The 27,070-nt window shown below is 37.0% G+C and overlaps 1 protein-coding gene across 1 annotated transcript; it reads right to left on the reverse strand.

Moving 5' to 3' along the window:
- Positions 1 to 135: 135 nt before the first annotated feature.
- adss2 (adenylosuccinate synthase 2) lies at positions 136 to 25,836 on the reverse strand. The gene is made up of 13 exons (XM_083540043.1): positions 25,421 to 25,836; positions 8,217 to 8,319; positions 7,749 to 7,817; positions 7,596 to 7,646; positions 7,221 to 7,287; positions 7,036 to 7,143; positions 5,872 to 5,953; positions 5,447 to 5,573; positions 3,961 to 4,115; positions 2,775 to 2,899; positions 2,460 to 2,557; positions 1,514 to 1,663; positions 136 to 1,348 (listed from the first exon to the last, which is right to left on the reverse strand). Exons 1-13 carry the CDS (start codon positions 25,568 to 25,570, stop codon positions 1,296 to 1,298), a joined length of 1,338 nt encoding a protein of 445 aa, XP_083396169.1. The 5' UTR covers positions 25,571 to 25,836; the 3' UTR covers positions 136 to 1,295.
- Between the last annotated feature and the right edge of the window lie 1,234 nt (positions 25,837 to 27,070).

Here is a 27,070-nt window from a genome sequence, read left to right on the forward strand (position 1 = left end):
AAAATGTGGATCAAAATGAAATGATGTCTGATTAAGAATTATGCTATAACGTAGTATTGCTACACTTTTTGAAAAAAAAACAAAAAATAATAAATAAGTAAATAAAATGTGTTTAGAGTGAAGAATAATGGCACGCTTTGTTAAATATTTACTGACCCCCCTTCAAAAAAGAGGCAAGAGACAAGCATTCAAACAGTTCAACAATCTACAGATTAGAAGTAAAATATACAGTTATGACCACCAGAAAATCCTGAGAGTTGAACTAAGTGTGTGTGTAAATACATTCAAGTCATGAATGAAGTTGGTGCAGTAAGTATGCAACACTACGAGTGTTAAGTTAAAAATGGGTCGATATGTTTTCATTTCCATGCTTTCACTTTCTACAAATGGAAAAATGTCAATATCTTTTAATAGCATACTTGATAAAGTTTAAAATGTATGTATATGTGGGTGAGATTTTCTCTGATTAAGTTGGCTTACTTCAAATTAAATACTTGGGCAGTAAGTACACATCAGTGCAAACACAAATAGGATGCATGATCTGTCAAATCTATGTGAACAATAATAAATAGTTTCGCAAAGAAATGTGTCATTTACATTCGAATCTGAAGGGGTATAATGAAAAAAGTTGCATTCATGTCAAAAACACTGTAATAGTGAGGGAAAAAAAAAAAGAAGATAATCGAGGACAAATACTCAGTGGCACAATAATATAAATCATAAATGACTCAGGAGGTGTTTAAGAAACTCTGTTAAAAACTATTCGAAGTTAGAAGTTTTGCCTCTTTGAGACACTTAATCTTGAAATAAATTAATTATACTAGTAGAAATCAGGCCCTACGGCACTTCTGAATCTATATTAACCTCTCGGGTCTGCATATATGATCAATTGAAAGAAGTGATGCTTCTCTAAATACTCATTAAAAGCAATCTAGGCACGAGGAACGAAGAAAACAGGAAACCCAGAAGGACCGATACAGTTTTGTCACAGAAATCCTACTTGAAAATGTTAAACAGGTGCTCGTGAGTGGTTAAAGAGTTTGTTCCCTAAAGACCAAAAGATGCTTCAATAACTTGTCCTACAGTGACCTCCCAAGAACCTTGAGATTTTTGAGTAGAGGCTCATACAGTGAAGAAGAAAGAATCCATGGTGTTGTATTAGAAGAAACTGCAGTGAGTAATGAGGTGAGAGAACGGATTCCTTTCTTTGACTTCATTAGGTAATCCCACAAATTGGCCCAGAGCGCTGTGCTGAGTCAGAGAGCTTGGAGAATACCACACAGCCAATCAGCCCCTTAAAACAGCTGGATCATGGACTCTCTTGACTTGCCAATACCGATCCATTTCACTGGCACAGACAAAGAAACAGTTAGTAATTGTGTCTGTATCATGTCTAGTGCTGACACTTGAACACTAAGCAATTGAAAACAATTATAAAGGTACTCAAACTATTAATAACAATTAACATTGACTATCAAAAAGCGATTGAAATGAAAGGAACAAAACCTCTTACCAGGAACCTTAAGGATCTCCTCGATGAAGCGAACGTATTTCTGTGCATTTTCAGGAAGCTCTTCAAAGGTCCTAGCAGCTGAGGTGTTGCTGTTCCAGCCAGGCAAAGTCTCATACTGGACCTCAACCTTTTGTAACATCTCCTGGTTTGCTGTCAACATGGAGTCTTTTTTAGGCATCTTCATGTTTTTTGGTATATTCTTGCATAAGCAAACATTTATGTAAACGTAACAGACGTTACATAAGATGCACCAATTGCATCAAAGTGTTCATTGTGAGGAAGAAGGAATCTACTTTTTCTTTTGAAGGGTGTGAATGTTTTAATATATAAAGCGACTTCCACAGTTATTATTCCTATTCACAGAAATGTTCAGTAATTATTGTAACATTATCTGAGCTCCTTAGTGGTACAACAGAAGAGAATTCCCCCTACTGGTGTGAGTTCAAATTACATAAAAGAATAATAAGTAGTCAGTAGTAGGGATGTTAAGATTTAACTTTTCGATTCCGTGCGTCGGCGTATAAGTTAATGATGTGATAAGTTGGGATTTGTATCGTTTTGAACATGTTTGCTTAGGTAAAACCAGTTTATTTATATACAATTATTAGTAGATGCGCTATATTTTTACTATTCAGAAAGTGACCAATAATTTGTGACAAATATTTTATGTATAGTTTTTTTTTTTCTTTGGTCAGTGGGGCTGAATTCGGAGCTCTATGCAAGACATTCAAGGTTTGATACACTTTTGCTTTGTGTACAGATGCATTGTCATGCTGGAACAAGCTTTGGGCATGAAGGGAAATAGTAATGGTACAGCATACAGAGACATTCTGTACAATTGTGTGCTTCCAACTGGTGTGGTGGTCAGGTGGCAGCATACTTTCGGCTATACAGTGCAGGAAAGCATGTAATTGATTAATATTCGCGAGAATCTTTATGTGCTCACCTGGGAAATACGGTATGAGTTCGTTGTCCACCTTATAACCCACACCAACTTTGATTTCAGAGAGGACGTCCAAGATGTCTAATTTGGTTAGAGCCAAGCTAAAAAGAGACGCATGTTAGAACACAGCTTGGAAAAACAAAATTATTTTTTGTACCAGTAATTAAGCAGGCACTTAGATTAAATTTTACTTCGCAAAGGTTCTAAATACAATAGTCTTCATAAGAAACCATAATATTTATTCTAAGAGTTTCCACTTCAAAAGCATAGACAGCATCTCTAAGGCAAAACTGAAAGGGAATGAACTGAGAAACTTACGCAGTGAAACCGTTGATCATATGAGCATATTTGACAAGCACCAGATCTAGCCAACCGCATCGTCTCTTGCGGCCCGTGGTCACGCCCACCTCCTTCCCTCTTGTCTGAAGCAGCTCTCCGATTTCCTTCAATAAAAAGGGGTAGAATAAACCCATACACAGTATTTACACAGATTTCAGTCAGGATTTGTTCATGCAATCTTGAAGGTGATTCAAAGCAAAAAACATTTTTCCTCAGTAATGTATAATGTACACTATCTAGGCAAAGTTTTAGTTTAAGTTTTATTTCCAGCCACATGTGGTTTTACCCCAAAATGTTACTACAAAGTAAGAGACACACAATTTTATAAGATGCGTTTGGATTTTGTAGAATAAACTTGAACTAGGAGACCCAAACCTGATCAAGCATGACAATACGTTTTACTGTGAGTATAAAGCATGCTCCAGGAAGATATGCTTTACATGGGTTTGAGTGGCCAGATATGGAGCTCTGTCCTCAACCCTACTAAACTTTAAAGAATAAAAAGATAACACCTTTCAGATGAATTGGAACACTGACTGCACCTCACACCTCCTCACTTCACCTACATCGGTAAATAACATTACTAACACCCTTGTACCTAAATGATCACATATCTACAAAATCTAGTAGATCATCTTCCCAGAAGAGTGGAGGTTATTATAACAGTAAACATGGTCTAAATGTGGTCAGAAGTCCAAAAACGTTTTTTTATAGTGTAATATCCTCCACTAGATGGTGCTGCCAAACAAATGTAAGTTTGGTCAATCGAGTGTGGAAGGTAGTAAAGCTATAAGCTGCTATGCAATGAAAACAGGTTCATCTCATGAATCCGTGGATTATGTCACACCTAGAAATAACAGCTGGATTTCAAGCTCACGCTGAGAAAACCCATGAGTCTGCATGTGTGTGTGTATATACAAAGCAAATTCCTGTTTTACTCGTGTTTGCTCTGCATCACAGGCGTTCCTCCCAAAAAATGTGAAAAGGCATTGTCTGCACTAAAATGTAGTGTGCTGAAATTGCAGACTACGATGCCGGGCGGGGGTTCCTGCTCTTTTGACATCACATGTGATAAGTTCTCAGAGAGGTAACCTATACCTTACACAAGTACCGAACATTTGTAACACTAGCACAATAAGAAATCTTTGCACAAGCAAACACTTACATTATTCTGTTCGGATGGAAAGGCGCCGATGCCCACTCGAGTGGTGTAGGCCTTGACGACACCGTAAACCTCCCCCACATTCTGCGGTGGCATGCCCAGGCCCGTACACACCCCACCCACGGTACAGTTGGATGAGGTTACGAAAGGGTACGTTCCTGAAAAGACAGAATCGTAATGCTCTCAATAGTGTGTCCTTAAATTCTTCATGACTCACTTTGGTTTAAAACAAAAACACAGGAATACTGCTTGTATGTAAAAACTGGACATTTCAAAAGTATCAGATACAATATATAATTTATTTCTAGAAGTGCAGCTCCAGAAAAACAGTCATTTTATTCTGTGCATCATCTTCCACCAGTAGAATATCTTCAAAAAGATGCTGAGACCCAAAAATATGCTTTCTGATATATGAGGGGTTTCATACCTAAGCCTCTACTGAAACTGAATAACAAATTTCTATTCACGAACATACCATGCTGTGGTTAAACATACAATGGAACAAAACAGTCAACATGCTAAAAGTGACTGGTGTTCGAAAGGAACATGCAGAGCGTCATGTGTTTTCCAGGAGGTACATTAGTCATAGACAGAGGTGGACAGTAATTAATTACATTTAGTCGTATAACTGTAATTAGGTTGTTTTTTGTGTACTTCTACTTTTAAAAGTAGTTTTAAAAATCTGTCATTTTACTTTTATCTAATTGTGTTTTGTTTGACGTTTTGTACTTAACTACATTTTGAACCTTTACTAGGGAAAAGAATAAATTAAATACAAATAATGGAAGGGGAAAACAAAAAAATTACATGCCGGGAACCAATTCACTGATTGGCTGATGGCTGGGAGAACAAACCCACTAAACTCACTAAGAAAGAAAGGCGGAGACAAACAAGACAGATGCCAGTGACGATGACCCTGGAGTGAGCGAAATGCCGTTGTCTGAATTCTGAATCTGCATTTGCAATTTCTCTCGTCATCATAAATGACACTATAACAGGAGATTCTTTTGTGCAAAAGTGCTCACATTAGACTCCAGTCAGGAAATGTGTTTTTTTTGTTTTGTTATTGCACTTTATTTTGTAAAGGTGTTCCTTCAATTAAAAACAAATCTGAGATTTATATTCCCTTGTCCTTTTTGAACTACATTAGAACACCCCACCCCTGCTGTTTAAAAAACTTGTACATTTTACTTTGTGCACATTTTAAATAACCTACTTTTTAAGTTTACTCGAGTAGGTAACTTGAATAGACAGTACTTTTACTTGAGTAGAATATTTTTGTACTCTTTCCACCTCTGGCCATAGATGTTGTGCCAGAGATCTAGAGAAAGACTCCACTGCTGAGCTGAGCTGATTTTCCAGCACATTTTCAAAAGGGAATGTTTCATATTGGCTGGTTAAGATAATGCATGTTCTTTTCACTTGCAAGTGGTTGGGAATAAAGGAATGAGCTGTACTTGTCCCACACATATTACTGCAGTTTGCTTACCAAAGTCAATGTCCAGCAGGGCAGCATTGGCTCCCTCCACCAGTATCTTTTTAGATGCACCATGCAGAGCCTCATACATGAAGAACACACCGTCTCTTACCATGGGTTTTATTCGGTCCACATAAGCCTGATATAAAAGAAAAAACATACTGCTCTGTAAGCTCATATGTGAAAAATGGTAGTTGAGTTGGTTGATACTTCTTTACTCAAATGCTGCCTTTAATTAGATCACATTGTAAAGTTAGGCTTAAATAACTGTGACTTGTGTCATAGCAGCCCTAATGTTTATAATGTTCCATACAATTATCAGTAACAAAGCCTATATTGCAAGGCTAAAGATAAATCTAGAGGCCAAAACTGGTCAGAAAGAAACATAGCACTCAGGAACTCAGGGCTCGCTGAGGAGATTATGATCATTAGCTCACCTTGAGTTTCTCCAGCTCTCCATCAATATCTATCTCCAATGATGGGTACATAGACTTGTACTGTGAGGCCAAATTTTTATACCTATAAATGACAAGCTTCAATTAATAAAAAATTACAACAATTGACCACAATGGAACAGCATTCATTAAAAAAAAGGCCTTCATTTTGCTGTGGCTTCGTAATCTCACATGACAACAAATTAAACATTTCAATTCAACTAGAACAGAATTTGTAAACTGAAGCTCGCCCACATAATTAATGGACCTCTGAACAATGCCAGAGCCATATTTTTAAAATGTTATTTGAAATCTATGTTTTACTTAAATCATATCTGTATTTGATAATAAAGTTTGGCTTTCAAATTAAACTATTGATTAATTATTTGTTAGATTCACCCACAAACTAACAGAATGGTACATTCAAAGTAACATTTCATAGTGAGCTTTAAGAGGCATAATAAATACATTTAAAATTATAATAAAATCTCCACAATTATACTGGTAGTCACTGGTAGCACATGTCATTTTCTGTTACAGACCAACCCAGCCACCATTACAGAAAGGAAAAATTATGTGGCCCTCATAGAAAAAACGTTTGGGAACCCCTTTGTTAGACGATGTTAGATAACAATAGAGTGTGTTAAGTCTAAAATAGTTGTTAAGAACAATCTAGCTACACTATATTGACAAAAGCATTGGGACACCTGATATTTTGCCTTCACCTACACCCAAACCTGTTCCAGCATGACATTGCATTGGGAACAAAGTCAGCTCCATGAAGATATTTCGGTTCGAGTGGTCTGCTATAAAGATCTGACCTCAACCCTACTAAAAAACCTTTGGGATAAATGTGAACGCTGACTGCAGCCCAGGCCTACTCACCTCCCCTGCATCAGTACCTGAATTTACTAACACCCTTATGGCTGAATAAGCAGAAATCTTCACAACCACATTTGAAAATCTAATGAAACATCTTCCCAGAAGAGTGGAGGTTATTATTACAGCAATTGAGGACTTAGTATTGAATGGAATGTTCAAAAAGCACATAGAACCTTATGGTCAGATGTCCACAAACCTTTGTACATATAAGTGTGTAAAAAACAGTTTGTACAGTGGATTATTACTGGTCTATTACTATTATAGTCATTTAAGTGATGACCTCACCTTTCTGAAAATTGTTCGAAGTCAGACAAAAGGTCACATATGCGAAGGCCATTCCTGGCAGCCTTTGCTGAGTAGACAGGCCCGATGCCCTTTTTCGTTGTTCCTAAACTAAAAAAAAAGCAAAATGAGACAGTTTCATGGCCCTCACAAGTTTTAAAACCAGTTCAGAAACAGTGCTTGCTTACATTTTGCCAGCTTTCTGTTGCCTCTCCTGTTCTTGAACACCGTCCACAGCTTGATGGAAATCAAACACTGTAGACACAGAGGGTCTAGATTACTACTACTAATACTAGAACAATATCTGAATTAGAATCAACTGAACTTCAGGCAATTACCAGCAACCTGCCTCCAGAATAAACAACTAACCTTAAGGATGGATGCAAAAATGCACATTGAAGAAGTTGCTATAGCAGACACATAAAAAAAAAAAAAACCCTGCATTTCGTTCTACATTCTTCTGGGATTTGAAGGAAAGCGGAGGCAAACTGTTTTCTTCCTAATTGCATTACAATTGAACAAGTAAAAACAAAACAATCCTGAGAGACAGAAGCCGCACATACCAATATGGGCGCGGTCAGAAATGATAAGCCGCTTCTCCCAGCCCTCCAGACCTGGAATCAAATGCAATAAAGATTCCGGTTTGTGCGCACGAGACACATGAAGAGACATGCTTCAGACTACCATGTTTGTGTTTTCCAAATACCCAAACACACCTTTACCCTTCCGCACATTTTTCTCAGCCTCCTCAAAAAGACCGGGAAGGTGAATCACGACACCATTGCCTGTTGAAAGACAGGAGAGCTGTTTTAATCCAGATGACTATAATGTAGCAACACAGGTATGAGAATGAACACTTACTAATGCACATTAATGTATACAGTGGACATGATAAAGCAGTTTTTCAGGACCACACACAAAATATAAGGTGCTACTGTTCCATGAATTCGCATGATGAATATATGGCTGTTGAAACGTTTAAAGGGTTTGCCGTGCATTAGTCTTTTTCGAACACAAGAGTTGCTGACACATTATTCAAAAAGCCATTAGCCAAATAGGGTCAGTGCAGATGAATGGGGTACTGCACTGTGCCGCATGATTTAGTCCGGGTATGGCTCAAGTAAACTGGAACAAATAGTTACAGTACAATTCTGTAGCTAAAACACTAATAATAAAATACTTACCAATAAAGGCTGTGACATTAGGGTTAATAATGCCACTAGGTAAAAGGTGAAAGTCATACTCTACAGAGTCCACCACCACTGTGTGTCCTGCGTTGTTGCCTCCCTACAGAGACACAATAGAATAAAACAGAACAGCAAATCAATACAAAAATATGTGCACTTCTCAAACTACTGTACTTCTTTTTGTTTGAAAGGACCTTTTTGCACAGACCATATTTCAAATCTCTCAAAATAAATCTAGAGTCTGTTACTCACTTCTCTCTACTTTGAACATTTCATCTGTACAGTGGTAAAATCTTTCGTGCATCTCTACATTAAAATATTTGCACTTGGGTTTACAGAAAGCCATTATTCCAGATCAAGTAGAAACCTTACAACACATATATACACAAAACCTCTCTGGTTACTAGGCCTTTCACAGTAATTAAGTGATCTACTCAATATTTATGAGCATGACCTTGATTGTTTTTGCTGACCTCCATTTTTGGCCATTGTGTTTACATACATGCCTGATTACATAAGGACAAATGTCATTAATACTTTGGCATTCACACAGTGTCTGTTCTTCACTTGTCAAATTCAAATTCATGCTTTGCATAGATGTTAAATTTAAGAAAAAAAAAATACATTCAAATGCAAAAAAATGTGAGTTTGAATCCAAGTTGCATAACCAATGATGTGTAGGAAAAATGGCACAAAACAGCGTACTGACAACTGAAGTATAATTTTAGTGTTTTAAATAATCCAGAGTCAGTAATGTCGGGGATTGACCCTGTTTATGTAAAAAAAGAAATGAACATTAATCGCTTTACTAGCTGGTGCTTTATGAAAAAATGCTTTATGGAGAGGTGAATTTACATAATTATGCTTCTACATTATCATTATATCACTGGCTTAATATGACAATACAATTTTGTATTGAAATACTTCTAGAACAATATTTTGTGAAAAAAGTGACAGGTTTGTTTCATGTGTCCTATATTAAATGTCTTTAAACGTTTAGAGTCTATTCATTCTAACAAGATCATTCCTAAAAAAATGTATTCTTTAATAAAGATTAATTTACTGTTCAAGAATCATTATTTGAAAACTGTATACATTTATGGCATTTGAACTCACAACCTTTCCGATCAGAGGTCCAACCACTGAGCAATCACTTTGATGTCAACTATATATTTGAGTCACATAATATTTTGTAATTGACTTTTTAATCGTTATTTACAAAAAAAAGTTGAATTACTATACAGCCAGTAACTATAGCTAGTGACTAACTTCCTGCTAAGAAAATCAATGAGAAGTTTTTACACTAACATTTAGTCCACCTTGTTACTAATTCACATGTTAAATAACTCACTAACAATTAACTAATAATTTTTGTACTATGAAGATTTGTCTACTGATTGACAGTTTGACAGAAATTGTGCCTTGATTTCATTAATATTATGAGTTTAAAATGAGCCTTAAATTCTTGAAGTTACATCTTTGTATCAAAAACAGAAAGCAACTTATTAAAGGAAAGCTATTTAAGACATTTAACTTGACCCCATGACTCTGTCCCTGCATGGATCAATTCCAAAATCTAATTTTGCTCATCAAATATCATGCTATTTTCAACAGCTTGGCCCTAGACAATTTCTGAATTCTTTGGATTAAAATATACTTGTTGATGGTAAATAGATGCTTGTAACATCCAACTCAAATCTTTTCTTATTTACAAAATGTTAAAAAAACATACACAATCCAATAAAGAGAAAGAACAGGAAAGGAAATAACTACTCTTTGTTCATTGTCAGAGAGCGCTAAGAAACTTCTGCAGGCTTACTTTGCGGTTTTAATATGTTAAAGCTTTGGTTGAAGAGTATTCCAGTTGAAGTTTCATGTTTAAGCAGACATGATTGTGAATGATGTGGTGGCAGAGCTCATACAATGGATAGAAAATCACATTGATGTGAGCACAGCTACAATTACAATGCTGATATGGCATACGTAGACCCTGCAGGTTTGTACAAAACCATATGACCCATTTTGAATCAAATCCACCAGAATGTCATCCAAACACCTGATTTGTGAGGAAATCTGGCAATTTGACCCACAAAACAGTAAACGGTCAATATCACACATTTGATTACATTTGTATATACTGACCTAGACATAGTTATAAATCATGAACATTAAGATAAGATAAGATAAGATAAGATAAGATAAGATAAGATAAGATATACCTTTATTCGTCCCACAGTGGGGAAATTTCTTTGTTATAGCAGCAAATAAAAAAATAAAAAATGAATGCAAATATATAAAAGAATAGACACACAAATTAAATATTAGAGGTTAATAGTACTTTTAGTAATAGTAATAAGTAATAAGTAATAGTACTTATTTTTCCTGGGTTTTTCCCGGTTTCACAAACTTCAAGCCAAAAAACTGAGCCCCATAACATTAAACCAATGAAATTGATTTATATTAAATCGCACTCCCACTGAATCATAAATATGGATGATGTTCCTCTGACATTTGACCTGCCTCTCACTCAGACTGTCTACAGGAAATGCGAATCATTCGTCACGCTTAAACCAACCGGGCATGAAAAAACGCACTTCACCTGTGTTCTGAGCTGCACGGCATCCGGAAAAAAAGCTTCACCGATGGTGATTTTTTAACGCACGACGATGCCAAAAGAAAAACTCCAGAGAAAAATTGTTGTAAAAGGAAGGAGGAAGACAGTGAACAATGACTTTCTTGGTAGGCTACTGTTTAGATACAAGCCATGTAACAGAAACTGTCTTTCGTTAAAGCCTGTGTAAAGTTCATTAGTTTCAATGTAGACGGCTTATAGACAGGTGCGGCTTATTTATGTTCAAAATAAAAATCTTTGTAAAATTCAGTGGGTGCAGCTTATATTTGGGTGCGCTTAATAATCCGGAAATTACGGTATATAGAACGTAATAACAACACTACCAGTAGTCTTCTGAAATTACATTCTTTCTATATCTTTCCTTTCTTTCTTTTTGAAAATTTTTGTTTAGCTTCCTTAGTTAGGCCAATGTGCTTTCCCACAGACTGCCACTATCAAAACTGACCTCTTGTGTGTGCACGCGTGTGTGTGTGTATATTATGTGTGTACCTAAAAGTGGGATAAACAGCGATTATTTATATGTGCACATAAATAACCTTCATGTAAAAAAAAAAAAAAAAAAAAAGTCCCCATGCATGGATATCAAGTGTCCTTGTGCGTCAGGGCTTGGGTTCTGACCTCTCATAAAGTATGTGGCTGTTCTTACTGAGCACCCACAATAAATCAGCATACGTTTGTGTTTTTTTCTTTACGTAATGAGCAGAAGACCCAAGCTATTCCTGGTCAACTCCTGTGAGATGCCTGTCCTTTTTAGTTACTAAATGGCCATACTTTAAGCAGGGACATCTAGTGTTAACAATGCAGTGTAGTATTACAGTATTCCACTGGACAGGTCTGGACATGTGGAGCAGCCTTAATTACGGCCATGCTCTTTCTATCCTACACAATTTCAGGTATGATACGAGTTAAGTTCCATATCTACAGGAGCCTCTCTCCAGGAGAAACACTATCACATTAGCCGAAAGCTACTGCAAACCATGTCACATTAGGCTAAGTAAATAAAAAATTGCTGAGACATGGCTAAAACATTTTGAAATCTTGTCAATTTGAGGTGGTCTTGTTCATCGAATTATTATATGACAGAGCAGGTCCAAAAACCATAGGTTAACACTAGCAAGCAAGAAAGTGACAGACTACCTCTAACTTATTTACGTACATACAGTATGTAAAACTATCAGTGATGTCAAGCAACAAAGCAACATCAGCAATTAAGCCTAGAAAATGTGGTACTTTTTGATTATGCTTATGTATTATTTTGCCACATTAATGCAGCCAAGTATTACAATTAAACTTAATTTAGCTATAATACCAAAAGGCATGGTTGCATTAAAATCAACAGCTTTCTTAATGGAAAACTATTTTACAATCACTTAAGTGCATCTTCGGTTAAGTTTACCACTGGGTAAAATTTGGACACATTATTTATATATTCACTTTCCACACCCCTGCCAATCCTATGGCACATGTGATCCATATGTTCCTTTCAGTTTTTATCTTATCTTGTCTTTTACAGCCATCGTGAAATAAGCATTGAAATGTTACAAAGCAAAATAAAGCAAGGAAGAAGAAGCAGACGTCTTTGGTGCTATTGGTGAGTGTACGTAGCTAGTAGAGGTTGACCGATTAATCAGCACTGATAATTGATTGCTGAAACTATCAACTATCTGCAAAAATCCATACTGATAGTTTTTCCAGGTTGCTTTATACTTTACAAGAGCGGTCTCTAGAAGCAAATCATTGATGCTATGTGCAGTTTATTTAAAATGTATTTTTGTAACTACGTATTTGGAGTATTATTCATAATTATTTAATTTCACACATTTTCATGATTCTATACTTTTTTTTTTTATTTAAAAAGTTCAGTACTATTCTACAGAAGTCTTTGTTTGTTTTCTTTTATCCAGTATTCATTTTATAAAATATAGGTCAATTAATCTGTCTCAGCAAGTACGATCCAACCTAGCTATCAGTATCTGTAAAATCCACTATCAGCTGACCTCTTGTAGCTAGTACAATTTACCTGCTTGGCTATTCTGCTACTTTGTACATTTGTGCAAGCTAATGTAACACCTTATTCATAACATGCAAATCAACCTGCTTTACACTACACCTTGATGTGTATTTCATTTAACTGGATAGCTGTAGTTTTATGAACATTTTTGTTTCTACAATTTTTCATCATAACTTTTTGTGTTCAAAAGATTTGAGAAAATGTTAAGCTCTGAAAACTACTTCTACTGAAAACTACTACTAAAAAGCTCTGTTTTACTTTAAGCCTTTTAAAAAGTAGATAAATAAAAAAATTAAGTCACACCAACTACAGTGGACTAGCAACGTAGACAACTATTTTTAGACACCCAAAGTTTGTTGTGCATAAAGATAATGATGTTCTAGTAAACATAAACTAGATCAGAAACCAACAAAATTCACATTGACCTTGATACAAGGACATAAAAAAGCTTTGCAAGTATATAAAAAAAAGCTAATTATTAACTGAATTTCAATGTTTATTTAATTACAGGTCAATAAGATTCTAAAGTAATTATAAATTAATTATATTGCCTAATCCCTTAATATGAGCAGCCTTAATCAGAATTTCCAGCAATATTGTGACTTTTTCAATGTTCTTTATCTTTGCACATGACTCTCACTGGATTTGGGCGTCAGGCTGTTTTGGCTGACTTCCATATTCCACACCTGACAGGCTAAAAGTAGCTAGCTGTGACTGATAAGCCCATGCAGTAGTGGGATACGTATCAGGCTTGCCAACTTATCACCAACCATGATAGAGCCATACCACTCAGACCCCTGTAATAACCTGTCACAAGCCACTGGCACAGCAGGCTGCCACATAAACAGATTTGCACCCATGGTGTGTTTTACGTTTAGAGCAGATCTGATGAGAGTAATAATTTGTCCATAAAAAATAACAGTCGAACATGAGATAAGAATTAACATTTTTGACAGTATAGTGACATGCAGTTTGTTATTGCCAAGGCACTTCAGCTGAACTATGATTTGACAGCTTGCATTTGAGTTTAGCATGAAGCTTACTGCATAAGCTTTTGCAACACAAAAGCATATTTTATTTGAAGCATATTAAGACTTAATGATGTTCAGTTGCAAGCAATAATTAGCAATGGCATGGTGTTATGAGTTAGCAACAGTAAGATATAATATGAATTGAATACTAATTACCTGTGTCCTGGTTAAGAGGAGGATTTAGCTCAATGTTTTTTGGTCAAGAAATATTGGTCAAGCGCATTTGAGGGCTTATTGGTCAAGCACCTACAAGGGCCTATTGATCAAGCGCCAATGAGTGTTCATTGGTCAAACACATTTTTTAGGGCTTATTGGTCAAGTGCCTACAAGTCTCTATGGGTCAAATGCTTGTGAGTGTCAATTAGTCAAGCGCCTATGAAAGACTATTGGTCAAGCGACAAAGAGGGCCTTCTGATCAAGGACCTATGAGGGCCTATTGGTCAAGCGCCACCAAAATCCTATTGGTCAAGTGCCTTTGAGAGCTTATTGTTCAAGTGCCTTTAAGGGCCTATTAGTCAAGTGTCACCAAAATCCTTTTGGTCAAGCGCATTTGAGGGCTTCTTTGGTCAAGCGCCTAGGATGGCCTATTGGTCAAGTGCCATCATGGGCCTATTGGACAGGTATCCAACTAATTCCTAAAAATCAAACTTCTACAAAAAGTGTCTACTTCTACAGTTGTATTAAACATGCTGATTAAATCTTGTAACCCCACAAAACAAATACTGCAAAGGCTTAACTTTCATAGGTACCCTTCAAATAAACCTACTTGCTATTAAACCTTTAAGACAGCTCAGGTGCAATTAGCAATAGAAGTTACATCATTTATTGCAAAATGGCCACCTGTGACACCTTTCCCTGAAAGACTCTCAAGTAGGGGTGTAAAATTATATCTCAATGTTTTTACAGCATTTTACAAATACGAAAATCAGACGATCTTATCCTTAGTGTGTTATTGTTCTGGCACCATAAGGACTACCATGGACAGCTGACTCCTTAAATATTTTTAGATTTTTCATATTCTGTAGGGTGTTCAGTTCACAGCAATGACAAGGATTCATCTTTTCCAGTAAGTTAAAATGTATTTTTACCTTTTTTGGGCATTTGTTTTTCCTTCATAAAGCTACTTTATGAAAATGCATCATCTTTAAATCAAATTATTACATTTAACAGTCTTTAACAATAAATCAACAAAATGAAACTACAATGCAGAGGAAAGATACTTTAAACATGAAATTAAAACTGTGAAATTAAAACTTTTGCAAAAATGCAAAACAGTGCTGTGGCTTTGTTTGGAATTATTTTTTTTATGGAAAAAAAAACGGCAATGTGATGTCTAAAATGTAAGTCTCTAAATATTAATGTATTGTTAATTTGTTCTTAATTATTAATGTCTTGTAGGTGTGTTTTGTTGGGGTTTTGCGATATATTCGATAGTGTCAAATCACACATTGTTAAAACAACAATTATAATATTATCGTAGACTATATATATATATATATATATATATATATATATATATATATATATATCTCATACAGCCCTACTGTGAAGTTATTCTTTTTTTTAATAGACAGATGGTGTTAGGAGCTAAAAGTTATCTAGATAAGCCTGGAACAGTAATAATCAGTTTTTTTTTTGTTTTTTTTTAAATACGACACTTTGAAAAACCTGTAAATGATATGCAATATTTATAAATGGAAACAATATGGCATGATTTTGATATGCACTGGTGTAAAGTATTTGAGTAAATGTACTTTGTTACTGTACTTAAGTATATTTTTGGCGTTCTTGTTTTGCTGAGTATCAAAGATAAAAGCATTTATGAATCAATAGAAGTACTTTGTACTCCACTATATTGTAATATTGTATTGCTTCACTTCATCGTCATTGTTTGACCGACTTGTTTTTTTTACTGTTTCATTCTGGCATGTTGAAGCGGCTGTGTTGATCATGGTTAAGCTGATTTGTACAATTTGATTTGTATTTAGAAAATAAAACCTTACAAATCAACTGTTTTTGGCTATTCACTAACCTGTATCTTGGTGTTGAGGACTATTGCATCTTTGAACCTACGTTCAACATGTGTCAAATACTCAAGTACTGTTCAAATCAAATACATTTACTCAAGTCATATTGGAATTGGTGACTTTTTACTTATGTAAAGTTTTTGTAGTATCTATACTTTTATTTAAGCATGATTTTCATGTACTCTTTACATCTCTGCTAGTATTCACGATTCACGACTCTCCCTAGAGACATCCATGCACCATTATTTAGCCAGGTTGTGTGTATTACAGAATTTTACATAAATATTTCTTGTCAGTAGTGATAAATTAGATGTACTATACATATATGTATTATGGAACAGCAACAAAATTACAAATATAATCACTTGATTTCATTTGAAATCTATTTAGTACAGCCAAATGGCACAGCCATGTTAAACTGCAGTCTTTAAAGCTTTTGAGAGCTTTGTCAGACCTAAATAAGCTTTTTATTTACTGTCAGACATGTAATGCATTTAAAGATATGAAGCTAGTTAACTAAAGGCAGCTCAAAATGAGAGGGTTGACCAAACCAGTGGTGATGATTTTGGTAAATTGACACCAATGCAATAAAATCCTGTTGAGAAAACTAAATGGTTCATCTGTCTGTGTATATCAGTATACAAGGAGTATGTTAAATATATACTCCCTGGTATGTTGTGAATCTTGTTAGATGGAAAGTAGAACGTGCTACGCCCCCAGGGCAACAGGTGGCCTTTCATCATTTGCGTAGAGTTAAGGGAGGAAACGTAATATGGTTAACGCAGAACTTCCTGATGAGATGCATTCAACATGCATCTGTTGCGTTGCGTTTTTAAAATGAAGATAACCATAGTTATAATATTCTAGAAGCATACTAAAGCAGCTAGAGGATATAAGCATTAGAAATAATAATAAAATTTAAAAACCCCTTCTAATTGAGAAACATCTCTTAAACAGCAAATCATTTGAAGGTGGTTTATTCTTTCATTAGAAATCTATAAAAATGCATATATATTTAAAACATTTTGAGAATCTCAGAATTTGCCTGCCACTTTGCTCAATCGTATGAACTAAAGCGCAAATTTCTATATGAATGCTATGATTTTGATTAGGATATTCTTTGCTACATAAGAATTTAAAGACAACTTACTGAGAGTGCTGTTTATGTATTGGTGCCTTCTGCTATAATAACGATATACGATCACATAATCAACAAGCGATTGCAGCCTTATTTCCCAACATTGTCAGTACTTTATTTGCTTGTGCTTAATAGTGTGACCATCAGTCCAAGCACTGCAGCAGAGTTTGTGGCAGTCAGAAATAGATCCAAAAAAACTGCTAGTGCAGGCGGTGTTATAAAAAGCAGAACAGGCCCTATACACTCTTACTTGCAGTAACTGCAAACTAATATCATTAAGCATCACCTCTAACAAATTGTTTTATTATTATTTATTTATTTAAACATTGAGCTCACTTTCTCCAAACTGTTCATCCACTCAGCATAACAAAACTGGTAATGGACACATAATGGCACATTGTAAATCAAATTCTGTTTAAAACTAAATACATTCGGGTTCAATATTAGATAAATATTGTAAGGGGTTGCATATCAAATTGAGATAAAAAAGGCAAATTGAATGTTATGGGTCAAAATGGTAAAGACAGCAGTGTGTGTGTGTGTCTGTGTGTGTGCATGTGTGTGTGCAGGAATATCATACCACAAATCCCAAATCGACCTGTACAATACGGTGTACAATTTTATTTGCATGTGACCTCTATACAACATGCAGATAATTTGCCTAGGACAAACAATTTAGTGCAGTTAGGCTGTAATACTGATCAGTTCTTTAGAAATCCTTGTGTACTGTTTGATGAAGTAATTTTGTTAGAAAAAAGGTGGTTTTGATTAACTGCTTCTGAGGCATGTTAATGCTGTTTTGCATTGCATTGTATTTAGTAACTGAACTATGCTAAGGGGCAGTATAACTTGGATACCATGAATGCCATTTTTACACATCCCAAAACCAGTTTGTTTTATTTGTAGGGTTGTAAGAAGGGTTCTCTATTGAGTTTAGTTTATTTCGAGGTTTCTTCCTTTGGAGTTTCTACTTGCCATGGTCATCTCTAACTTGCTCATTAGGGATCTAATAATAAATCTACATATGGATTTCGGCAAAGCTGCATGTCTAAGTGTTATAGCACTCTTCAAATAAAACAGTAATTATTTAAATTGTAAAAGAGGTATAAAAAAGTTGTCACTGTAACTGTAGCAGTGAAAGTGTATTAGCTGAAGGTGAATTCATCAGTAACACTCCCTATTCTATGCAAGCAGTGAGATTTATTTCTACACATTTTTGAGTAATTTTTCGAGTCAGAATAGTTTGCCACGGCACTAAAAGGTACCTGACATGCAAAGCATCTAAAGCTTGTAGAAGTTTATATGTACAGTATTTTGTCTTGTGCCTGGTTTACAGAATTAACCTCTTTTATTTTTGTATACCCCTTAATCCTGGCTAACTCATTTGATTGGCCAAGCGGTGCCAACACCATTTTGTGCATTTTCTTCATACAACAGTGTAATATTTCACTGTGCATCACTCCACTTGTCTGAATTCAGTGGTAGACGAAGTATGTTTTCAAGTTTATAAATAATAATAATAATAATAATAATAATAATAATAATAATAACAACAATAATAATAAATCCACTCAAAGTGTGAGGTGGAGACTAAACAAACTATGTTCTGCACGTACATGTGTACCGAACTGAAAGCCCTGTATCGAACAATTTTGTTACGAATACGTGTAAAAGCAAATACACACAACAGATCAGCAGTAACAATAATATACACACTGCAACTGTAGGGTTGTCAGGCTGGTATCTAGCAGACGAAACCGAAGTAACTATAACAAGGTTTAATAGTCTTATACAAACAGCCAGAAAGTAGCCGTACCGGAAAACGGGTGTAGTCCGTAATAGAACCAGAAAATGGGTAAAGCCACAGAATGGATAGTCCATGAATGATCTCCAGAATGCACTGATTAATAAGTGGATGAGGCGCTGCGAGCGTGCAGGGTGCTAAGGGAAGGCATGGCCGGTGGTTCCCTGACATCACCCCCCTCATCCTGGATCGCGCCGTGGATTTCCTTCTCCAGTTCCCAGATGATAGGGCATAGAATGAGCTTGGGAGGAATTAAGGGCTCAGGGTCTGTTGGCTTGTCAGGGCCATAGATCTGGGACATGGCATCCACCTTGCCGTTCCTCGAGCCCGGCCAGTACGTGATGGTGTATTGAAACCAGGTGAGAAACAGTGGCCATCTTGCCTGCCTGGGGTTCAACCGTTTGGCCTCGCTGAGGTATTGGAGGTTCTTACGGTCGCTAATGACCGTAAAAGGGTGTGCCACTCTCTCGAGCCAGTGCCGTCACTCCTCAAGCACTAATTTGATGGCAAGGAGCTCCTGGGTTCCGATGTCGTAGTTCTGCTCGGCGGGAGACAGCTTATTTTTTTTAAAAAGGCGCACAGTCGGAGCCGTGATTTAGTCCCCGACTGTTGGGACAAGGCAGCCCCTAAGCCAGGGGAGGAAGCATCTACCTCCACTATGAATGGGGGCTGGGGATCCAGGTGTCGAAGGAGAGGGGCGACACAGAACCGCCTCTATAGCTCGTTAAAGTCCTCCTCAGCCTCGGTGGTCCACACGATAGTCTTGGCCTTCCCCTTTAGTACAGAGGTGAGTAAAGCAAGGACTAGGCTGAAGCCCTGGATAAACCAGCAGTAGAAATTGCAAATCCCAGGCAGCGCTGGAGTTCCTTGATGGTGATGGGACCGGGCCAGTCTTGTACCGCCTTCACCTTCCCGTCATCTAAACGGATTCCCGTCAGGCTGATTATGTAACCCAGGAACTGCACCTCTGATTGACAGAACTCACACTTGGAAAGGTTGAGGTAAAGGTGATGGTTCATCTGGAGAAGATGAGAATGTCTTAAATGTAGACGATCACGAATTGATGGAGGAAAGGTCTGAACACCTCATTCATGAACGTCTGGAACCCCGCAGGGGGGAGTTGGAGAGACCGTACGGCATGACGTGGTAATCATGGTGTCCAGCAGGGGTGATTAGGGCTGTCTTCCATTCGTCTCCCTGGCGGATGTGCACATGGTTGTAGGCGCTACGCATATCCAGGCGGCCGGGACCAGAGAAAGCGGATACGGGAGTGGAGCGATCTGAGCGTTGAGATTCCGGTAGTCGATGCAGGGCGGACGATGATGAATTAAGTGTGCAGTACTAATGATGATGAAGTGATGATGATGAAATAAATGTTCTGCATACCCAAAAAGAGCATTACAGCTCTTCTGAAAGCTTAATTATTTAGGCTACATAATGTTTACTTTACTGCAAAAGTAATTAAAATACTCTTAACAATACCAATAACAATATACAATACAATATTATATAGTTTTTTTTCAGAAAGCCTGACTATACTCACAGCACAATACACAAAGCACTAATCAATCAGAAACAAGCAATTCCTTTGTAAATGTTACACACAAGGGGGAATTTATAAGGTTCTAAACATACCCAAGGCATTAACCAGATACTTCTAAAGCTGCCACATTTTAATCTGCCCTGGTCACATTCTACACATTGTTTTACATTGATAAAAGTATTATAAAGTGTACAAAGAAGGATTAAACCCTATTTAAGGATTTAAACCTTTCACCTACATCATACTTTTAACAGTAAACTTCTAAAAAGCCCTCACTGTACACTGTATTATAATATTACACACAATGTCACAAGAAAGGAATATCTATAAACAAGAGAAGACCTTATCACTATATAGATCATACATTTAGTTAGAATATACAACCAAATTCTAAATAAGTTGCTGTGTAAAAACAGAATGCAATGATCTACAAATCTCATAACCCCACATTTTAAATTTGATGTCTGCAACAAGTCTCAAGTCGGGACTGGTGCAATAAAAAGCTGGAAAACAACTGTTACTGAAAAATAAACCGTTGTTGGGAACATTTTGTGACTAATTATGTTAATTGGCTGCAGGTCTGTAACATGATTGGATATAAGAGAGATCTTAGAGAGGCAGAGTCTCTCAGAAGTAAAGATAGGCAGATAAAAGGTTAAAGCTCTATCATGCAAAAAAGAAGAAGTCATATGTAAAAAATAATCCAGAAACGCTGCTGTGTTGTCTGGACCAAAACTAATTTAAAATGGATGAGGCAAAGTCCTGTGGTCAGATGAATTAAAATTCTAAAATCTTTTCTGAACACATGGACACCACATCCTCTGGACTAAAGAGGAAGCTCAGTTCAAAAGCCTGCATCTTTGATGGTATATGGGGTGCAAAAAGCCCAATGGGCAGCCTGCACATCTGGAAAGGCTCCATCAATGCTGAAAGGTATATATAGGTTTTAGGACAACATTTGCTTCCATTCAGACAGCCTCTTTTTCAGGGAAGGCCGTGGATATTTCAGCAAAGCAGTGCCTAACCGCATGCTGCATCTATCACTAAGACGTTGTATTAGAAAAGTCTGGGTGCTGACCTGCAGTCTAGACCTTTTAATATTTGAAAACATTTGACTGCTTCAAGTTAAGAGAAAGGGTAAAGTAACTGAGATAACCACTCTGTACAAATGTGGTGATCAGAAAAGTATTTCAAAAGACCACCGTGAGTTTCAATTCTGTCAGCTAAGAAAAAAATAGCTAATACTGCAGTGGGCACAGACTCACCAACTCTGGACAGGTGAAGACTGGAAAAACAAAGCCTGGCCTGATGAACTTCTATTCCTGCTGAGGCACAAAGATCTGGCACCAACAGCATGACTCCATGGACCCAACATGCCTTTCAGGCTGGTGGAGGTGGTGTTATATTGTGGGAATGTTTTCTTGGTAATCTTCACGCCTTTAATTCCAAGCAATCAAAGCTTAAATGCCACAATCTATTTGTGCATTACTACTGACTATGTGCATCCCTGCATGAACACAAGTTTCCACCTTATAATGGCTACTTCTAGCATAATAATGTCGCGAAACAAACGTTACCTCAAACTGGCTTTATGTTCAGGCTTTGAGTTCAGTGTTCACTGGCCTTTCCAGTTAGTGGATCTGAATCCAATAGGGCACTGTGAACAAGAAATTCACAGCATGAAAGTGACGTGAAATCGGTAGGAAATGTATGACAATCATGTCAACATGGACCAGAATCTCAAAAGAACGATTCCAACATCTTGAGGAATCCATGTCAGATAGATCTGAAGCTGTTATGAAAGCAGAGATTCTACCCAGTATAAGTATACTATATTTAATATATTGCTAAATTAGAATTTATACACTCTTGGTTGATCTGCCACGGTAAGTAAGACTTGTTTGAATTTACAATAATAAAATAAATATCTATACCTTCTCTTTAATTTTCCCACCCCTCAGTGTTCTTAAGAATTAGAACAATGAAATAGAAAACAATGCAACCAAAGAAATCTAATAAACAGAGTAATCTCATAAACAGAATTGCTATCTTTAGCTATTGAATTGAATTGCTAATGCCAGTTCATCTTTAAAAAACACGGACATCAAAGTAGATATAAAAGCATGAAATAATCAAAGACACCAATCCAAATCGAAAGCACAGACAAACTTGTTAAGTGCATTGCTTTACTTTTCCATCATATGACCAACAGATGATCCAGGAATATCCGTTCATTCCTTATGTGGGAAGTATGTGGGAAATTACACACAGATGTCATTGTATTTGGTTCTGTATTTGGTTATTTTATTATTCCCAGAACAAAGAGAAGAAAAATAACAAACTGTAATAAGTGGATTACATAGTAGAACCACATAAATGAACCCTTGCTTCAGTTTCATGTTGATAAACTGAAATTTACATGGAGAACACGATTACTGTCCAATCTCAGCTGTAACCTCTAAGAACAGGTATGGGATTTTTATTTCCAGTAAATGGAAATTATACCTCCATCTTACAAAAAGTCTACACTGTTATGTGCTGTTGGAACTGTTTGAGGAAGAACTCCATAGATATAATGGACAGCAGTCCAAGAACTTCAACCATATAGTGTATTTTTATGCAGTTGAAAACAATATATTTCTAGATTTCTATTCTATAATAGAAACGAACTTGTCCCCTCTAACTTCATTATTAGAAGAGCATGTCGCATGTAAGCCCACACATGGTTTTTAATAGTCAGAGGAAAAGCTGCAAATTTTCCGACAAGGAACATTCTACATTCACAAAGGGGTTTATGGTTACTCAGTAACATGACAAGCTGCATTCAAGAGAGTGAAAACAAAAGAGACTGAGGAGAGAATGATTGTTAAAACTCTTATAGGTTTCTATATGACAGGATTTGGCATCTTATACAGAAAAGAAAGAAAGTAAGAGAAAGAAAAAAAGAAAGAAAGAACGAACGAACAAACGAACAAACGAACTCTTTCGCCTCAATTACTTCGAGGGTGTCTGTATCCGTATCCAGTGAAATTCAATATTTGTATGGTATTTAAACTAAACAAGACAAAACTCGAAGTCAGCTCTATTGACAGAGATGCCTGCACCACTAAAAAACCTAGTCTTTAATCATTTGACTGCCAGAACTACACTTAAACTAAAACTTTATATAAAGAAGCTATGAAAAAACTACTTCAGATATTTGTCCTTGTTGTGACCTTGAGCCAGTTTGAACAAATCAGTTAATCTACTGGTTATAATGATAGCACTATATAAATACTACATACACCTACAAAGGCGTACTTCACCCAGTCATTTCTGATAGATAGATAGATAGATAGATAGATAGATAGATAGATAGATAGATAGATAGATAGATAGACAGACAGACAGACAGACAGACAGACAGACAGACAGACAGACAGACCCAAAACTATTACATACACTTGATTGTTACTGTGACTTTGAGCCTGTTTGAATCAATTCCAAATTCTAACCACTTCATCTCTTCAATATAAGAATCATTCCACATGTACACTACAAACATTCAATAACTCTACTTGAGATATCAGACTAAGGACAATCTTGAATCTTAGACACATCAAGAGAAAACGAATTATAAATCGTTTTAAAGCAAACAGGAAGAAAAGCTGTGGTAGAAAAACTATTTCATACATTTGATCATGCCGTGACCTATAATTCAACATATATCTTTTAAACATGTAAACACTTATACTTGAGATATCATACAAACAAGAATCTCAGTCAGACAGGCACATAGACAGACAGACTGATGGATGAATGGACAAACAAACCCTCATTTGTTTCTTTCACCTGTGTGTGTGTGGAACCAAGTGCAACAATATCATCAGTAGTCATACACAAGCAATAATATACAGAAGAGCTGTTGCAGAAGCAACGCTGGGGTTTATTTCTTTCCAGCTCAGACTACAGTCCCTGATGAATCCCTTAACATGTCATGTGACGTGAGTGAAAGTGTGCATATCAAGTACTGCTGAGGTTGTAATTACCATGAACGGGGTGAATTAATTTACTATATCATCAGTCTTTTTACCCAAAGCACCTTTTGGAAGAAAAAAATATCAGAAAGAACAGCATATTAAGGAAGTCTAAAAGAGTCTAAAAAGCATATTTTTGTGATCCAAGTATACGAGAGCAGATGACAGTGTTGTACATTTAGTCCTTTTGAATAAAAAGAAAAAGATGAGAATAAAAAGGTGAAAAACAGAATGAAAATTAAAAACTTGTCAAAGGTATTTGGCAGGATCGGGGCAGGAATCAAAGGGTTGATTAGTGTCAAGAAGCACTTAATGCGATAAGAAATCATGACTCTATCTGCGATCAGACTTGAAGTAAAAGTGTGTGTGTGTGTGTGTGTGTGTGTGTGTGTGTGTGTGTGTGTGTGTGTGTGTGTGTGTGTAACAGTTTGCCCGTCGTCATTCTCCTTCGTCATCGATGAAGCGGCACAACATAATGTATTGCTCAACCCTAATCATTTCATTACTAGATACATGATCGGCATCTACTTTTACTTTCTTCTTCTAGAAGATCCTCTTTAGCAGGATGAGCTGGGGGTCAGGATTAGATCATAAAATGGGAAATCAAAAGAATCTGTACTAAAGTCAGATGCACTGATTTATCATCATCATACACTCTCAGATTAAAGATACACTCCATTCTATCTAAATGAAGCATACGGATAGATATTAAAGATCTTGAGAGATTATATATCTGTAATAGAGCCTTGCACTGTGTTTAGGGTTGGGTTTTTTTTTAGAGCTGTTAAAATCAAGGTGACTCGAACGTCAGTGATTTGGTTGAATGAGATGCGGCCGGAAATGAAATCCGCATTGGGGAAACGCAGGTAAGTTAGTCCGGCTAGCGTTAGCCACAGTGCTAACAAGAGGTCTTATTGAAACCTGTACATTACACATACACATACACATGAAACACCGTGCATCTCCTACAGTAGCTAGATCGTTCAGCGCCGGCGGTACCTGACATCTGCAGACCATGTCGGCGTCCTGGGCCAGCAGGTCCACCACTTTGCCCTTGCCTTCATCGCCCCACTGGGCTCCCAGCACCACGATCACTTTGTTGCCGAGGCTTGAAGCGGTCCGCGCCTCCGTGATCCCGTTATCTGACATGACCGAGTGCGGGTCCGTGTGCGCCCTGTAGCCGCTCACTTCTTTACTTCCCGATGCGTCTCGGTCGAAGCCACCCAAATTGTACACGTTATCTTCACGACACAGCCCACCCCACCACCACTACCACCAGACACGCCCCCTACCCGCAGGCTGCGTCCCAAACCGCACACACAATCTGACATCCTACATTATGTTGCGCGTCAGTTCGGAACGCAGCCTACAGCAGGACATCCGGGGGTTATTCTCATATCAGTGTACTCAGGAGTAAAGACACCGTTTAAGTGTCACAGTTCAAGAGTCATGTTCATCAAAAATAACATGTTAATAGAATATTTTTTCACAGGTGGAGGGAATAAAGGTGTTTTTTACTTCTCTCATGTACCCTACATCAGTGGTCCCCAACCCCCGGGCCGCGGGTCAATTGGTACCGGGCCGCACAGAAAGAATACATAACTTACATTATTTCCGTTTTATTTATTATCCGATTCTGAACGATATTTTATTTTATATCTGTCTATGACTCACTCTGGATGCATGTGAAGATGCTTGGCCTCGGTCACATGTCTTACCTCCATCCTCTACCTTCTTAAAGGGGCTCCGGCCGCTAACACATAATACATTACCGCTAAATTCAAACCCCAAGCGAGCAACATAAACAAAAAACAACACAGTGGATTCACTTTTTTTAATATATTTAGGAAATACACTTTTTTTATGCCAGTCGTATCATTTTATTTTGTTGTATTTATCCACCACACCTTAATGGCCCGTCCGTGAAAATATTGTCCGACATTAATTCAGTCCGTGGTGCAAAAAAGGTTGGGGACCGCTGATCTACAGCACAGTGAAATTCGCATATTCCAGCGAAGTTAGAAAGCGTGGATCACAGCAATGACACAGCGCCCATGAAGCACTGAGGCTTAAGGGACTTGTTTACGGGCCCCAAGATTGGCACCTTGTTGATACTTGGGCTTGAACCGGGGCAGTAACACCTTCCATAACAAGTGTTAACATTGCTTAACATGTTATACACAGATCAGGCATAACATAACAAAACAGCCATGATCTGTCGAGGATTAACAGCATTAATTTCTTCAGCATTTTCCAGCTACATGAGCTCGTCTGTTGGATCGGACCACACGGACCAGCCTTCGCTCCCCACGTGCATCAATGAGCCTTGGCCGCCCATGACCCTGTCACCACTGTCACCCTGTCACCACTGTTCAAACTCACACATTTTTTCTGCTTCTAACACATAAAATGTTCACTTGCTGTCTGATATATCTCACTCACTAACAGGTGCCATGATGGAGAGATAATTAGTTTTATTTACATAACCGGTCGTAATGTTATAAAGTCATAATGTCATGAATGGTCAGTGAATCTTGAGTTCACATTGATTCCAAAAGTTGATGTGTTGGAAGAAGAAAAAAATTTACATGTTAGCTACTAGCGATATCTAGAGTACTTAGTGAGCATCAGAACTGGAGCATGGAACAA

The sequence above is a fragment of the Silurus aristotelis genome, assembly GCF_946808225.1.
Source record: "Silurus aristotelis genome assembly, chromosome: 4".
NCBI classification, from domain to species: domain Eukaryota; kingdom Metazoa; phylum Chordata; class Actinopteri; order Siluriformes; family Siluridae; genus Silurus; species Silurus aristotelis.

Excerpts from the sequence above, each read along its gene's own strand:
- adss2 (XM_083540043.1), bottom strand. The coding sequence starts at position 25,570 with ATGTCAGATAACGGGATCACGGAGGCGCGGACCGCTTCAAGCCTCGGC. Across the intron at positions 7,647-7,748 it reads AAATGTGCGGAAGGGTAAAG|GTCTGGAGGGCTGGGAGAAG; the intron begins GTGTGTTTGGGT and ends ATTTGATTCCAG. Across the intron at positions 2,558-2,774 it reads ATGATCAACGGTTTCACTGC|CTTGGCTCTAACCAAATTAG; the intron begins GTAAGTTTCTCA and ends GTCTCTTTTTAG.